Source organism: Micropterus dolomieu, linkage group LG04 (genome assembly GCF_021292245.1).
Source record: "Micropterus dolomieu isolate WLL.071019.BEF.003 ecotype Adirondacks linkage group LG04, ASM2129224v1, whole genome shotgun sequence".
Taxonomy (NCBI): Eukaryota; Metazoa; Chordata; class Actinopteri; order Centrarchiformes; family Centrarchidae; genus Micropterus; species Micropterus dolomieu.
In genome coordinates this window covers 22,086,780-22,104,925 of record NC_060153.1, presented here as the reverse complement: position 1 = coordinate 22,104,925, position 18,146 = coordinate 22,086,780, and the positions used below count along the sequence as shown (strand labels likewise).

At 38.9% G+C, this 18,146-nt stretch overlaps 2 protein-coding genes across 3 annotated transcripts; both read left to right on the top strand.

Annotated features, from left to right (window-relative positions):
- Positions 1 to 2,749: 2,749 nt before the first annotated feature.
- LOC123969737 lies at positions 2,750 to 5,197 on the top strand. Its single transcript, XM_046047366.1, has 4 exons — positions 2,750 to 2,816; positions 2,942 to 3,274; positions 3,923 to 4,050; positions 4,877 to 5,197. Exons 1-4 carry the CDS (start codon positions 2,750 to 2,752, stop codon positions 5,195 to 5,197), a joined length of 849 nt encoding a protein of 282 aa, XP_045903322.1.
- Positions 5,198 to 8,058: 2,861 nt separating this feature from the next.
- Positions 8,059 to 10,976, top strand: LOC123970024 (CMRF35-like molecule 7). Of its 2 annotated transcripts, XM_046047870.1 has the most exons (5): positions 8,059 to 8,192; positions 8,822 to 9,133; positions 9,394 to 9,429; positions 9,526 to 9,633; positions 10,448 to 10,976. In XM_046047870.1, exons 1-5 carry the CDS (start codon positions 8,159 to 8,161, stop codon positions 10,798 to 10,800), a joined length of 843 nt encoding a protein of 280 aa, XP_045903826.1. In that variant the 5' UTR covers positions 8,059 to 8,158; the 3' UTR covers positions 10,801 to 10,976. The 2 variants fall into 2 exon arrangements, with proteins under 2 accessions (XP_045903826.1, XP_045903827.1); XM_046047871.1 differs by lacking the exon at positions 9,394 to 9,429.
- The last annotated feature ends 7,170 nt before the right edge of the window (positions 10,977 to 18,146 follow it).

The following is an 18,146-nucleotide window of genomic DNA, read 5'->3' as shown; positions in this document are numbered from 1 at the left end:
AAAGGAACATGTTTTTCTCCCTTCGCTGGGCCACTTTACATACTTACATGAATGTTTGATTTGCTTGATAGTTAGTACTTGATAGAGTAGAGTGAAAAAGGACGGCTGGGTGATGGCAGTCCAAGCTCAGATAGATCAGGGTTTACAGGATCACAGGAATACCTTACAATATAATGAAATCTGATATAACAGCTCTATATGAACATTTAGCTTTGTGAAGCTTCAAATGGATTTTTGAAACTGCTATTGTTAAGACTTTACCTGTAACATCACAGTGTTCTTGCATTAGATTGCATTTTATAAGGCACTTTGAGCTGCATTTCATGTATTTTTATTATTCATGGCATTTTTTGTGACTCTATGACACGGTTTCAACAATAATTATAAGCTGAGTGGTACTTGTTAGCTAGGCTTGTTCCCTTTTAGCAGGACGAGTTTATCCGGTGTTTTCGTAATTATGATTAGATTTAGCTTTTGCCTTATGTATTTCACAAACTCAATCACTAAGAAGTTGAAGCATCAAATGCTTTTTTCAATTACAGGGAACTTGGGAAATGAGCTTTGGGTAGCCAGAGTGCAGACAATGCAGTTTGCAGTTTAATCCCAGATTTTGAGAAGAAAAGAGACCTCGAGAAGAGGTCTCTTTTCTTCTCAAAATCAAGAGGTAAGGTGAAAGTCTTCAAACTGACTTCCTAACTGTAGCACTTGCCTTCATTTAAGAGATGTCCCTGTGAAGCAGTATCTGCAATGTATAAAACTCAACACAATTTTAGAAGTTTTTAGATAAATCCTTTATTGCAAATCTTAGATTAACACAATTCAACATGATTGGTCAATACTGGGATCACAAATAGACTACAAACTGAAACCAGAACACTTCCAATACCAAAATACCAATACTTTGTCCTCTGCATACAGATTCTGCATTCATATGCAGATATCTGTTTACAAAAGAAGTGTGTGTGTGTTTATAAATGACTCTTTGTGGCATTTTTGAACGTATGTTTCCGGTATGAAGAGGAAGCTTTAACCTTCAATAAGTCAGCAGCTGTCATAAGATTTGTCTGTACCTAATAAACACATAAACTTTAGGGCTGATGCCTATCTGTGTGTATGTTAAAGGTTGTGACTTTGGCAACTCCTAGTGGTCATATTACATATTATCTTGTGTGTACCATGAGGCAATATCAAATTGAATAATGCATAATAAAGTGGAAAGAACATATATTTAAAGGTCCGGTGTGTAATATTTCTAAGGATCTATTGATAGAAATGCAATCTATGATCCATAACTATGTTTTTAGTGGGGTATAAAGACCTTACATAATGAACCGTTGTGTTTTTATTAGAGTGAGCCATTTATATCTACATAACCGTCCCCCTTACTAGGACGTTGCTACGTTGCGTCTTCATGTTTCTAAAGTAGCTGAAAACAGACAAACAGCGCTACATAGCGTGTTTCGTCACTACGTTCTTCTTGTTCTACTTCAGACACTCATCACTACGTTGAATACGTACGTTCAAAGAAGTAGTAGTAATAATACACAGCAGGGGTCGGCAAATAGGTTTTGCATCAGAGCAATATTTTTAACCATTAGATGGTGGATGAGAATATAAGATGTAATATTGACTTCTATCAACAAGGTGTTCAGTTAGTTCAGTTAGTAAAGCACATGACTTGCACCAAGTGGGTTGTGTGTTTGATCCCACTTGGAGACAGTTTGTTTCCTCTCTCTCTTCAACAAATGGATTCTGCAGCAACTGTTTTTCGGCTTACATTGCGGCATATGCTGCAGTGTTTGTGTTTCAGTTTTTGATCCGCATCCATCAACCTAAGAGTGCTTTTTCATTTCCCCAGTATCTCCAGGCACAGGACATTTAGGGGAATCACGTTTTCTGATGGCTCTTTCAGAGGTGTGTCAAGCTGGCTACAGACTCTTTTCAATGTCGTTCAGAATTTCTCAAAGCTCAGTTCAACAACAAATAAACCATTACAATAAACATAAGCTTCTAGTGTTTTTATTTTGTAGGCAAAACCACTAAAGAGGAAGTGATTATGTGAGTAACAGTGGTCCACAAACAAATGGGTGACGTCACGGCGAATATGCCCACTTTTTTCATTCAGTCTACAGTTGGTTTATTTTAGGTTTAAACGTAGTAACCCTGCTGCTGCTGAAAACAAGAGTAATTGAAAACAGTTGTGGGTCTTAATAACCAAAACAATTGGCTGAAAGAAGATAAAATGCTCCATAAACCTCATAACTGCAGTCTGGTGATAAATCTCTGTGGATTTGTGACTACGAGCATCCGATTCACCTCGTAGTCATTTGATCCATTGTTAATAAAAAAATATTGACTGGTGCTGCTTCAACTGTTTATAAATTATTTGTTAATGCTTTATAGATCAGTAATAACATAAATTTTGGCAAAAGGAAACTCAAGATAACTCAAGTAGATTACAGGGGAGGATAGAATTGACTTGAAGGATGTGGCAAATTAAACTCTATTTTGCAGTAAAAAATATGCTATGAGGACACTGAAAGGTTTTTTGATTCCCACAAGCTGCCGTGAATTCACTCTTGTAGGCTGAAGGTTTTGTGTGAAGTGGTCTGATCAGTGAAAGAGGAAGAGGTTTTAACACATGGACATGAAAGCACCAGAACACTCATACGTGATCTTTAGTCCAGGTGTCTGCCTCATTATACAGCTTGGAAAGAAGAGTGTGTGGACTGAAAATAAACTGGGAGAGATGGGAGCAACCTGGATCTCATGGAGAACAACTACAACAGTCATCATTACTATACTACAAATCCAAGGTGGGCTGCATGCTATGCATTTAGACTTTTAATGCTGATTTAAAAGACTTCATTTGAGATAAACTGTTTATTAAAACACATGGTTACATGATTTTGAGACTAACACAGCTTATTCTAACTGGTAGCTCTGATCAGTGTCAGAACCACAGCTGTTACCGGTGTCGAAGGTCAGAGATTTGACTTCAGATGTGTATATCCAGATGGCTGGGTGCACTATCATAAGTACTTCTGCCGTGACAATGACGGCAATGTGTCCTCCAATACCCTGATACGGACAGACAAACAAAATCAGTGGGAGACAAAGGGACGTTTCTCTCTGTTCGACAACACCTCCGGGGCCTTCTTCATCGTCAGGGTGGACAAACTCTTCTCATCGGACAGCGGGACATACCGGTGTGGGGTGGATGTCAGCCATGACCCTGATTATATCAGTTTCATACTACTGAATGTTTCCCGAGGTACGTGTGTCATGGCACAGGATCAACATGTTAACTACGTATACGTGGTATTCTGTCATGCACATGACGTTCATATGCTTATAATAAAATCAGGTTTGTGGTTAGTAGCTTACAGCTAAATAGGTGGATTACAAGTCAGTTACTGTATAGTTTTTGTCCACCTGGTCATTTAGATCTAAAGCTGTCAGGCCCCTCTTTCTATAATGAGAACTAAGTAGTGTTAACTTTCCCACACATGTTCCTCTTTTCAGGAGTTTCTTTTGCTATAAAAATGCTTAGGTTATTACAACTGCACATTTGTATACTTTTGGAAACTAATTGTCTTTTTCCTATTCTTCAACAACAGTGAACCCTGCAAGAAATCTCACATATTACTGTAAGATATGTGTAACTACACAGTACATCAGACACAGTGGCTCAGTGTGTTTTTATTTTACTTTTGTACTTTTATATATAAATTCTTTGGCTTTTTTGCATTTGTGCTTTCCAGTAAGTGAATCACCCGTCTTTCCAAGAGATCTCACAATAGACAGTAAGTGATGTGTGTGTGTGTGTTTGTGTGCCCATCTTTTTCACAATATTCATGATTTTATGTGCGTGTAATTCAATCCCCTGCCAGGTAACTTCAGTTGTTGTTCTCTCCTGCAGAGCTCCACCTGCCGCTGTACTTGACAGCAGTGATGTGCATGGCAGCGATACTGTGTGTGTGTCTGTTCACACTTTGTCTTCTGCTGGCTGTCAAACAAAGAAGACCAGCTCCACGCCACAGTAGAGAGGTTTGTCCATGACAGAAACTTTTAGCCACGCTAGCAGCATGGCTCTTGGGTTGGCAAGGCTGGCTGGTCCACCACTTTTGTCCAGACTGAAATATCTCAGCAACTAAGGGATGGATTGTCATGAAATTTGGTACAGACGTTCATGTCGCCCTCAGGATGAATAGTGCAGTTAGTCACTTGACTTTTCATCTTGCGCCACCATCAAATGACCTCAGCTGTAGGCTACTAACATTTAGTGCTAATTATCAAGTGTTAGGATATAGTCAACACAAGTTCTTATGGGGATATATGGGATTGAAATCCTTTCCGTAACAATAGACTTTCATTTACTATGTGATTCAGGGCAACTGTGGGCTACACACACAGATTTACAGACATGGAGTTACAACTAATCCAGATAACAATATTTCATCGTTTCTACTGTTATTGCTGTGTTTCTGTTCATTCATTCATACAAAGTGGTGATCGTGGTGAGCTGCAGATTTGTTTTGCATTTGCTATGTTAAATGTTTGTTACTGAAAGGAAAAGACTACTGAAAGCCTTTAACTTCCTTAATGTTATCCTCACTCTCAAAACAAACTCATAACAAAGCATCAATCACAGTTTCTGCAGTCCCCACGTGGTATCTCCTTTGATGCCATAGTGTAATATGTAATATCGTAAACACTTATACTTGCTGAACATCAGCATGTTAGCATTGTCACTGTGAGCATGTTGAACATTAGCATTTAGCTCAAAGCTCAGCTGTGCCTAAGTGCAGCCTAACACTAGCATGGCTGCTCACTGAAAATATTGTCCAGTAAATTCATTCTGTTCATCCCACAGATATCATCAGACTATGAGACAATGATGCCCGGTGTAAGAACTGAACCTGAACTCGGCTGTAGCTGCTCGGCTCCAGACTGCGCTGATCTTTCAGCTCTACCACTGCCACCACCTGACCTCTGCTCCCACTTCACATCAAAGCACCGGGAGTCCACTGTCACTCTCGGCCTCGATGAATATGCTGATGTGGATGTACCAGGGCACATCTGCCGGTACCAGCATCTGGATCCCAGGCGGTTAGAGGAGCATGTCTATCACAGCCTTCATGGAAACAGCGGGCCTAAAGATGGACCTCTGGGAGTCGAAGAGCAGATTAACTGATTAAGGATAATTCCAGGTTAAAATACAACTTATTTTCTAAGCTTGGCTGATCATTTCTTGCAGTTACTATAACCTTACACTCACAAAAGTAATTGCTGAGATCTGGGAACATTACTTTACTTCACTACATAGACTGTTTTTGAGTCATTCTCTGAAATAGTTGCCATTTGGGTCCGCAATGTTTGACACGAGATGCATAAATTACAAAAAATATCCCAAAGTGTGTTTCCAAAGCTTAAAGCTGTTAATTCAAGTGTTCTAGTTAGCATGATATATAATAAAAATACTATTCCTAAAGAGTAACATACTAATTTTAATAGTTTTCATTAGTACATGGCCAATTTCACATGTCCGCATTTTCATCTAAAATTTTTTCAAACCATGATTATTTTCAGGATTATAATTGTGTCCCTGTTTACATAAGATATATACATATAATTTTTTTTAAATTTGAAAATATTTTATCATTTGTGTTCGTCCCTCAGATTAACTTACCACCCCGTCACTAACTTGTTATGTGATTAAAAAAGGTACTGTTGCTTTAACTAACATCACAAAGCTGACGTGACATCATCTGAGCTTTTGGAGCCACCTAGAACAAAGGCAGGCATGTACTGACATTAACTTACATTGTTTATTTGTTCATTTTTTATGTTAGACACAGTCTATTGTTAGACAGGATCTGTCAAGCTCAACCCCACCATGTCACGCAAGATAGATTGGAAAAACATTTTATTTATATCTTTACACTATTAATGCAAAGAAAATAATATTTCACATTGAATACATGTGTGCCAGGTCAGGAATTTGACCACATGGAGAACTGCAGCCATTTTAGGAAGAAATTTACCACCCTGTCACTTACCACCCCATCACAAGTTTTATTGTGACGGCGTGGTTCTGCTTCTTGTTGTAATGATTGTTATAATTGATTACATGTGCATCTCAAAATATTAGAATATTAAAATAAATAATTTATAATACAGAAATTTCAGCCTCTTGAAAAGTTGAAAAGTTGGGAAAGATGTTTTATGCACTCAGTACTTGGTCTGGGGTCCTTGACCCTGAATTACTACATCAGTGCGGCGTGGTATGGAGGCAATCAGCCAGGCAATCAGCCTCAGCACTGCTGAAATGTTATGGAAGCCCAGGTTGCTTTGATAGTGGCCTGCAGCTTGTCTGTATTGTTGGGTCTGGTGTTTCTTATTTTACTCTTAACAATACACCATAGACTCTCTAAGGGGTTCAGGTCAGTTGGCTTGCCAATCAAGCACAGCAATACCATGGTCAGCAAACCTTGTGGTTTTGGCCCTGTGGGCAGGTGGCACATTCTGCTGGAAAATAAAGCATAAAGCTTTACATGTCTAGAATCTAGAATATGTCAAAGTTTCACATTTTGGCTTAAATTACGGGAAAACAATTCTTCCTTTTTCACGATATTCTAATTTTCTGAGATGCACCTAAGATTATAGTAGAGATAATAGCTCTCTTTTAAAACAGCTGCTGTGAGGGAGGAGGTGTCTTTGCATCACATTAAGCCAAACATACTGATCTTTTAATAAATCTGTAATATCAGTAGACTCTGACATTTTCACAATAACAGCAACTTTGTTTTGGCCTATCATTAAGTCACAGTAAGTCTACATTTATATCCAAAATTAACAAAAGTTTTAGATGAAGGCTAAAACAAACAGAGAAACAGTTTGTCCGTATCACCCTGTCACAGGGTCATATTGTTAAAAAATGATGGAAAGGAAGAGAAATGTTCTATAAATTAATGTTAAATAAAATTCTTGGTTTGTGGACTAATCAAAAAAAATCCTTAAACTTTTATTAGACATTTTTAAGTGAATTAGAATTTTTTTGTACAAACAATGAGGCCACTGACATGTTGAATTCAAATTTTAGTTGGAAAATCTAAGAATTAAAAAAATTATAAAATTACATACTTTGTATTGATGGTTTCCAACAAAAGGACATTTTACTAGTAGGAAAACATTACATTTTAAAAATGTATTGCTTGCATTACTACTCAGAGAGCGTACATATTGTCCGTGACGGGGTGGTACAAGAATGGCTCCCATGTTTGAATAAAAAGGATAATATTAATAAGGATTTTGTGCATGAGGTGGGAAAATATATTTTCTGGGGGGTTTATCATATCTTAATAAGTTGTAAGTAAAAAAAAAAAGTTTGCTCTTGTTGAGAATTTGGAAAATTATAAAGTGGAAATGGCACCCATTTCGTGAATGACTCTTACCTTTATTGTTAACTTTTATTTTTTCACCAATTAACTTGGTGAGTAATGTGTTATTTATACTAAAAGGAATGATGGCCAAAACACCAACAATAAAACCCAGGTTGTTGCTGTTGTTGTTGTATAAACTTTACTGTGTATGTATGAAACAAAAAGTCAAGGGATGGTGGTCAATTCAAAAGACATAACATTTCGGGAGTCAAGTAAATCAAGTAGCAATATTGTTAGTTTTTGCTTTGTTTTGTTATTTCTAGAAGAAAATGCATCATTGTGGATGGCATGAGCAAAAGAAAAGACTGATTAAAAGATATTACAGTCTCAGCACGAGTCTCAACTCAACTCAACTCAACTCAACTCACTGTATGTTTTAAGCACTGTCCAACTATAATTTATGATACATTTCAACTAAATAAACCAAGTGGTAATATCTGAGGGTGTCCTTGTGTTAATTATTTACTGGCCTGATTGATCTTGAACATTCACTGTGTGACAGGCAAAAGATGGGAGGGTGTTTTGATGCTTCCCACGTGGTTTACATGGTTTCAGACGGTCATGTAGTCAGAGGAAGTGCAACAACAAAGAGGAACCTATGACAAGTGCAGAGCTGTCATTTATTTTAAGATAATTATTAAGACTTGACATCAGGCTGAGATAAGAAAAGGCAAAGGAAAGCCAGACGTACATATCGTATCAGTATCAGGGAGATGATATTCCTAATTTTGGTCTTTCTTCTGGGAGGTAAGTTTCCCGGGATGAATTCTTTTGTCTCTTTGTCTCTCTTCCTCTATCTGAATGTTTGGTGTTTTTGTGGCTGTGCGTTTTCTCAGATTGACAGGGTTTAAAACAAACAAAATGTGCTCACACAAAATTTGGGTTATTTTTACAGACTCTAATATCCGCTTGTTTTCTTGTGAAGTACTGCCTAGTTTTAACTTTTCTATAGACCTCTGAAAATTATTGAAATGACACAATAAAAACAGAACAAACTGCCAACAACTCGCAGACATGTGCAGTCTCTGTCAGGGACCAGAAATCAAAAGGGTCCGGAGCCGTAAAAGTTTGTGAGCCACTGCTTTAAAGAATTACATTCACATTTAGCTGACTTGCTATATATGTCAGAGGTTGCACACCTCTTGAGCAATTAGGTCAGTGTCTTGCTCAGGGACACAATGGTGGATGGGTCATAGTGGGGGATTGAACCTGGGTTTCTCACACCAAAGGCATGTGTCTTATTCATTGTGCCACCTCCACCAAAGAACAGGATAAGTCTATCAGGTTGGTATAAACTTTACAAATGAGACCGTGTAACTAGTGAGGTCAACAGCTGTTTGCTGTCACACAGTATGACCTTTGTTTGTTTTGCGCAGGGTTGCGGGAGACAGAAACTGTGTCGGTAATAGGAGAATTGGGAAAGGACATCACAATAAAATGCACTCACGTCAACGCATTTTCCAACATCAAATATTTCTGCAAGGGAGCATGTCAAGATGCAGACATCCTAATAAGTAGCAGAAAAAAGGAGAAAGGTTCAAATGACAAATACAGTATTTTAGATGAAGGAAACACGTTCAAGGTGACCATCTTTCATCTGACGCAGAAGGACTCAGGAACCTACTGGTGTGGAATAGAGAGAATTGGTGTCGACACGTACAATATGGTAGACCTCACAGTCATAATGGGTGAGTTGATTTAGCACTGTATATGAATGTGTATTATGACATTGTTATTTTTCACCACTTAAGAGAGAAAGATTTCGGTTCCATTCACTTAAATGTGACCAATATTTCACAACACTGTCTGTCTCAAACCGATCTTCTCTTTTCCACAACAGACAGACATTACAGGAAAGAAACCAGACACTAACGCAGCAGATAAACAGTAACTGAGAACAAGGAACGAAATTAAGATAATTTTTAATTTTGTTTCTTTTTTCTTTCAGGAAAACCCGATGAGGCAACATATGCTTTATCCTCTAGTAAGAAACTGTATGGTTGTATGGTGATATGTATATGTATATATGTATGTATATGTATGATATATACATCATCACGTCATGTTGTATCTTTTTCAGAAAAGCTGGTGTATGTCGGAGCAGGGCTTGGGGTAGTTGTGCTGACTCTGGCGATTGTCCTTCTAATATTCTTCAGACATCGAAACAGAGACATCACAACATCTTCTGGTATATAAATCACAGACTCATATAATAATATTTTCAGAATACGATGGCAGTTTGAAACACAGATAATGGAAAACACCCAGATTCACATCAACAGCTATCCCACACATCCAGCAACGACCTTGTGAAAATTGCTGGCCCAGTGCTTTAGCCAAAAAAAGTCTCAGGTTTACTGTCAAGAGTTTTACAGATGTCCTTTTAAAATGGTGCCCTTTTTGGGTGGCAGGGGACCCATGGTTACCAATGGTGGCCACTGGGCAACGAAGCTGAGTGGTGGTGCCATAGCTACAGTTACTCTCTGAATACATCCACGCAACCACCTAACCTTGAAACCATAGTTATCACTTTCGAAACAAGTTTGCTACCACAGAGCTACCACATAGAAACCACTCTGAACACGGAAACCACCTAATAAAGCCCAAGCAACTGCTCTATAGCTGCCACATTGGAAACTCATTTAACATCTTTGCAACTTCTTTGCAACCATCTACAACAGGCCTAATAATTAGCACATTTCAAAATGTAACATTTTAGCACTTTAATAGTGGTAGTTCCTGTGTGAGAGCAAGAAGAGGGACATGCTTTTCCATTTTATACAGATTGTAAAGCCCCTGGAGACTAATTTGTGATTTTGGGCTCTACAAATAAACTTGACTTAAAATGTCTTCAGTAATTTTCTAGTTCGATGTTTTGCCTGTTGAAACAAAATGTTGGCGAAGGATGCAGCCGTATGGCCCAAAAAGAAGTAAAAGTAAAGATGTAGTTTCATTTCACAGGGATTTAAAACGTTGTAAATGTATCATTACTCTCCATACAGGAAAGGACACTGTTTATGCATCACTATCCAGTCAGAAACAAGGTGCACACCACATCACTACTTCCTCTTCAACAGCCAATGAGGACCAAGAAACAGATGGCACGACTGACGACATCTTCAGATCGTCGTCCGTTCAGCATCAAGATACCAGCAGAGATCATGCAGACAATATTTACTCCAATGTCACTGTTTCATCAGAGCCTCAGATCCAACCAGACAGTCTCTTCTACTCCACTGTTAGCTTCAACAAACACACCGACTGCACCTCAGTCACACCTCGCACTGCATCAGCTACGTATGCCAGCATTAAACACATTTTGACAGATGAATCAACAGTCTATTGCGATGTCTGAACTCAGTGCTGCCATCTTTACAGTTGAGTAGCCTACAGTATCTTCCTAAGAATTTGTGCTTTGCTAAACAGCCAGTACGCACCGCTGAGATACAGTTCTGTTTTAAGGCTGAATGAATATTTATTTTAATAATTCTGAATTTATTTACTTTTAAAATGATTAAAATACTAATTAAAAAAAAAGATTTTACCCTAATAAAATATTGTAAAATCAATGTGTGGATTTTGTTCTCTGCAAATTTTTGTATTTTCTGTGAGTGTCTGTTTGTGGTTGACTGTGGAAAAAAACACATTCACTCACACACACACACACACACACACACACACACACACACACACACACACACACACACACGCTCGGCTTGTATGACAACGGAAAAAGAGATGTTAGCAAAGGAAGAGGCTGTAGTGGACACGCTTCACACCTACATCACCAACTCATGATCACCCTCAACACCTCCTTGTTCATTGTGGGGCTCCAGTACTGTTTCTTGAGCAGGATGAAAGACTTCGACTGAATTTAAGAAGTGGTCTGAGAGTTGGTGAAGGGCAGAGAAACTGGTAGAAGCTAAGGGAAACAAAAGGTGAGAGAGAATTTGACAAAGATCACAATGAGGAAAATGCTTCTTCTCAGCATCTGGCTGTTCTCTGGTGAGCTGCAATTTTAAAATGATCCCCTTACAGTGTTGATATATTTTATTATACTGCTGAGAACTTTTGCTTTTCTGAGCCATTTTCAATATAATAAATGGCTGAACATCAAATCTTTGAAGACATCCAGTTAAAGGATGAAAAACAGCTGAAGCAAATTTTTTGTGGCCATTTTGCCATTACAAAAAATAACTGCTGTTTATTTTTCTTTGGCAGCAGTCAGATGCCAACAATCAAAGATACATGCATCAGCCCAGGAGGGAGGGCTAGTTAACATCCTCTGCCAATATGACTCTGGGTATGAAACATATCCGAAATATTTCTCTAAGGGCATTTATGGTAAAAGAACAATTCTGATTAAGACCTCTGGTAAAAATTCAGAAGAGAGGACACATGAAGGGAAATATTATCTCTGGGATGATACTAAAAGAAGGATCCTGCATGTGACCATCTATAACCTGAACCTGAATGATGGTGGGACGTACTGGTGTGAAATAGATACAAACTATTTTGATCCTAAAACAGAAATCAAGCTCACAGTCAATGCAGGTATGTCAAAGTTAGATTACGTATTACTGCAGCTGTATTCATTCTTCCTTCCTGAACACCTCTTGTTGTTCTTTGACAGCTCCTGCACCTTTCAGTCCTCCAGCACTCATCTTGAAACCTTCTTTTTCCACCACAGTTCAAGCCATCACCAGAAACCAGCAACAATCACCTACAGGTTATTTGAACTATGTGCAATATATTGTGTTCAGGAACATCTTTTAGAGCTTGATTCACATCCTCACACGCTATTTGCTTAAACAGAGATGCTGATTGTCAGTCTGTTTTCTGGTGGTTTCTTTAACTCAGTGACAGAGAGTGCCAGTAGTACAACACTGTGGTCCACACCACCTGAAGATGTGCATACAGGTAACACCTCATACACAACAATTTATTCAGGAAAAACCTGAAACAATCTCACATGCATGTTATTGAAATAGTCCCACTTTATGATGGGCAAGGCAAGTTCATTTCTACATCTAAACACAGGAAATTAAAGTGCTTTATATAAGTATATATATTATTATATAAAATACATACATATTATATAATAAATACATAAAAACAACATTTAAAACAACAAACACACAAAGAGAAAAACTGCAATATATAAAACATCTAAATATGAATAATATGGAAATCTAAAAACATAAATTTATGAATCCCAGTTAACGTAGGTTTTAAGTCATCAGGACGTAATTTCCATCTGTGTGCAGCATAGTGGCTGAATGCAATGTCAGCATGTTTCATTTTCAGGGGTTAGCATTTGGCAGGTTTGTAAAAAATCAATGGTGCAGGCAGAATCATCTAGATTGTTGTTTAAATACTAAATGTATTTCTTAAGATTATATTAATGTAGGATTTGGCAGGAATGATAAATTTAACGGTAGATAGCGCTGTGGCCTTACAGCAGGAAGATCGTGGGTTCAAACCCCGGTTGCCCTGGCCTTTAAATGTATGTTAAATGTGGTATTTCTCATCACTCTAGAGTCACCACCTCTGGCAGGAAAGGAGCGGTACCTGGCTGTGACTGTGGCTGCTGCTGCTGAGTCTGTTGGTGGTTTTGTTTTGTACACTCAGGAAACACAGACACAATGAAGCAAGAGGTAGCTTTGTGATCTCAATTTAACTTGTATGTCCCTGCAACATTATTATTTACCCAATGCTTCTCTAACATTCAAAACATCGTCCATAAACATTTTTCCTGGTTATGGTTTGTACAGTCTAATGCTCATTGTGTATTAGTCCCAGCAGAGTTTGGACGTGCAGTAGGCCCACTGATCAACACAGACAGTATGGTGAGAAGTCTTTCTGTGTGTTTCTGTGAATATTATGTTTTAGTTTACAAGGCCTTTATTCAACACAGTGAATGTCCTCCAGCAGCTCAACAACATATACGAGGAGAATCACAGCCGGGTTCAGCTGCGAGAACTGGACCCATCAGTCAACACCAGTTCATTTGACAGCATGTACGTAGCAGTAACCAGTCGCAGAGGTCCAGATGCCCATATATCGATTTGTCATCCAGTCCCAATCCAGACTCAGATAGCTAATCCGGTGTTCAACAACTCAATCAGTTACTGTCTGCAGGACGATGCTTCTGCACAGATAATGAGTCAACACAAGGAGAACACCTGCAGCGTCAGCAGCCCCTCCACAGAGGCTGGAGAGCAACACATCAGTGAGGATGTCCATCTACTCTACTCCACGGTCTGTTTTAACACAAAGGCAGCCACCCAGCCCCAGAGACAGATCAGATCAACTGCTCAACCCTCTGAGGTGTATGCCACCATCAGACACCCAAAAACATAGCTGGTGTTTGTTTTACATACTCATTTGTTTCTGTTTATAAGTTGTCAATGACTCATCCCTGGAGTTTGATAAATATGGTCACATCTTGTTTTTATAATGTTATTGTATCACTTACATCGACTTGTTTTTACGTGTGGAAATAAAATTTACATTTCATAGCTTGGAGCATTTTAAATATAAATCCTTCCACTGTGTCACATGTAGCTGTGCTACACTCTTTCTCCACCCTGTTTAGAAAGTACAATAGATCTAATTCATCCTATAAATAACTAATGTCCACTGTGATGACAGTTTAAAGGTTGTTTGCCGCAGGGCTCTGTTGACTGTGCCACCATGCAAACACAGCCACTACTGTGGCTACCTTCTCGTTTCAGTATTTGCACGTATCCAAAAATCTGTTGACATCCAAGTCTTTCATGATATTTAAAAGTATGTGTGTTTCTCCTTCCAACCAGAAATGTGGTCTTTTCTTTTGGGCATATCTTTACTACAGCCATGCAAAATGTTTGGCTAGTTGGTTTACAATTCACAGAACTGACTGTAAACAGGCACATGTATTGCAAACTGCGGTAAGACCATAGACTGTATAAAAAAAGGTGAACATTCTGCATGCGCTGCATTCATGTCCAAAGAATCCTCCTAAAACCCCAATAATGTCGGCATATCCCACATGTCTTAGTTAGAATATGCTACATTACAAACAAGCCTGATTCAGATTATCCAAATGGGATAGGCTATTTATATGACCCTTTCAAATTCATGTTCAGAATAATACTGAAAAACTAGTCTGCATGTAAACGTATTCAATGATGTGCTTTCAGCATGTTTTGAATCTAGCATTCAAATGTACGTAGATGATACAGTAATAGTGTATATAGCCTACACATGAAAATGTCAGTCATACTAGACAAACCAAGGCTGAGTGTATGGAACAAGAGCACGTTTTATTTCTTACAAATTCTATTTTTCAGTTGTATGAGAATGCGTTAAATTTTCTCTCAAAATTGAAATAGTCTATTTCAACTTTATAATATATGTTATGGTAAATGGTTGTTTTAATCATCTATGTGGTAACACTCTCAAACTCACATTCAAATCAAACATCTGAGTTGACATGAGACATTAAATATTATTATGTTAGTAATAGTATTTGTTAAACTATAAGTTTAGAGGTTGACTGACTTCACCTGGGGGCCTTACTAATACTACTTCTAATAAAGCCACAATGCGAACAAATATAGGCTAAAAAATGGGGGTGAAGTTGTAAAAGTTACATTTTATGGACCTGAATTAATTTGATATAATCTAATATTACTAGTTACGTTATGATTTAATAGACTACTAAACTTAGAATAAACGTCATCTCATTTTGATGCCACTCTAGCCTTAATTTCCACCACTGTCATTTAACTATGAAAAACATCCTGTGCTCTCCACATTGAAGAACTTATGTTACGAGGTGTGGTGTGTGTGGACAGAGAGGACCCAAATGCAGCACTCTGAGGGTTTATTTAGGGAAAAAGGGTGAGAGGGACTGGAGTGGAGGGAGAGGAGGACGTCGGGGAAGTACAGGCACGGGGAACCAAGGAGTCAGGGGACCAGGGAGCCGGGGAACACAGGGGCCGATGAAGCGAGGAGAGGCGGGGAAACAGGGAGGACGCCGTGAGGGAAGTCCGAGGAGGAGTGGGCCAGTGGATGAGCCCAGCCGAACGGAGGGCGAGGGTGAGTGTACCTGGGAGGGAAACAGACAGAGAGACAAGGTTAGGGAAGACAGCGACAAGGCACAGGGTTAATGAGGAAAAAGCAAGAAACATGGAAGCCTGAACACAGAAGTGGCACCAGGTATGGAGCAACGACGATCAAGTGAGGATGGTGTGGAGAACCGAGGTTGAAATACAGGCAGTCATGAGGTGATTATTGGCAGGTGTGGCAGGCTGACGAGGTGGCTGATGAGATGCAGGTGCAGGTAGTTGGCTGGGCTCAGGAGCAGAGGGAGAGAGAGAGCACACAGGGGAGAAAACACAGGGAGGCAGGCAGAGAACAGGAAACCAAGGAAAAAAGCAGAAAAACTGATAAAAAAGGAGAAAAAACCAGGACACTCACCGTCAGCCGGGCTGCCACCACAACAACTTAACTTTCCATATTATAAACATAGTACGTGTTGCCAATGTTACACCCACTTTAATAAAGTGAGGTTCTGCATGGATAGTGATTGATATCTAAAAGGTGACAAAGTTTCTCACTGTTGTGGGCCGGTACTCATCGGAACGCAGTCCCAGCACTTCTATATTTTACTCTTTGGCATACTGGAACTTTTTCTTGCACACCCGCACTTCTCACAAGCTGCGCGTACGCTTCTCTGCTCTCTCCACCGGTGGAGACAGAGTACAGAAAAGGTCGAGTGGCAATACAGACACCAACATGTGAACCACATGTGAATGGGAATTACTGGTTACAGTGCTGACAAATGAATGCTGGTAACCCTGGAGTGCAGGCTTGGTGGGCCAGACTTCAAAGGGTACTCTATAAAATATTAAAAGTCCCCAGTTGTATGTAAAGTGGATGGTTGTGGTTTCAACCCTCCCCACCACTGTCAGACAATGTTTAGCTAGCTGTATTAGCATACTGTTTAGAAATTAAAAAGGAAAAAATGCATCACATGTTGCCAAAGAAGCTACATTTCAATCTAATATAAGTCAAACAATTTTACCTGTAATCATATAGATACTAAACCAGTAGTCAAATCATGTGAGTGTTTTGTGCACGGCGATTGCGAGCGGGGGGGGGCATGGTGGCTGCTTTAATCTTGAGAAGCTGCAGAGCTGCAGTCTCTATTCATTCAACTGACACTGTAATTTTCCAGCTAAACAGAGGCTTTTTGTTGACCCTTTTCTCTCTATCTCTCTCTCTCTCTCTCGCCTACCATTCACCGGTCTCGTGCAGAGTTTTGCATGCATGCCGTGCTGCCAACAACTGCATGCACATCGCGGTTCCTAGCGAGTCTATTTCAGGTAACCGGCTGTTTAAAAATGATAAAATATTCTTTGTGTGGTTCATCAACGGTGATAAATTACCCAAAAGTCCCGCGAGGTGCGGACAACTCGGCACACCAGTGAAGCTGGGGCTCCGTTTCTTCTGCCACTACACACATACATGCTATGCCTATACATGCGCACTGACGACTCAGGGTTCGGATTACAATTTTGGATTTATTCCCACACTTTAAAAACACTTAATGAAAGTTTTATTCTTTTTAAATGTTGATTTATAGCATTAAACGTTGAAATGTATGTTGTAACTGGCTATATATTAACTTATTGGAACAAATCTGGTTGTTTTATGTAAAATCAGACGTTGAGCACTCCCATATAGCCAAAATGGCATGATCCTTGTTTCGCTGCGAAGGGTCGACTGTGAGATTGACAGTCGAATCAGGCTCCGCCCATCAAAGCATTGAATCTTTGACTATTTGGGGTCAGCCCTACTACTTTTCTCTATATATTTTGAATGTACCTGTTTCCAGACTTGACAAACAGCTTGGTTGATCTGAGAGGAAGTAAGTAAATACTAAAATGATCACAAATCTCCTATCTTATCTCTAATTGGTGGAATTGGTGTTGTTACAACTCTCCCCATGTTACAACCATACCCGGTCTCCCCTACTTATAAACAGATGAAGAGACTGTGAGATGCAGCAGGTGAAGAATTTCTCTGAATAACACTCTCCATTTGTCTCTTTGTTTCACTCTCGCTGCATAACAAAACAACAACATCCTCTTTCTGAAATGCAAATGTTTCAAGTTATGTGCTGGACAAGAGATGCTGGCACACTCCTATTTTGCACAGAGAAACAGAAGGTGTGACAGGAACTGTAAAACAGAAGGATCAAAGTAGAGACACTGCTGTCATAACGAACAACAGAACAGAAATTTAGCTCAATATTTGATAAAGTAGGATTTAAACTATAGTTATCTGGAATAAATTACACCGAGACAATGACAATATCACGAAAAGTCATCATCTACTTAATGACAGGTAATTATATTTTCTTATGACTGTGAAAAATATTTTGGCAAAAACTTGTTGATGCTGAAATAATGATGAAATCATTCTTTTCTTATATTTTTTGTGACAGCTAGTGTGAGTATACTGTGTGTGTCAGGAAACAAAGGAGGACCTGTCAACATTGCCTGTAAGTACAAGTAGGATGTAAAACATCATGCAAAATATTGTTGCAAAGAGACATGGTAGTTGAATGACTAGAAAATCATATATGTGGCTAGTACTGTAGTTATTGAGGTAATTTAATTTCTTTATTTTAGACTTTAAACTACCTGA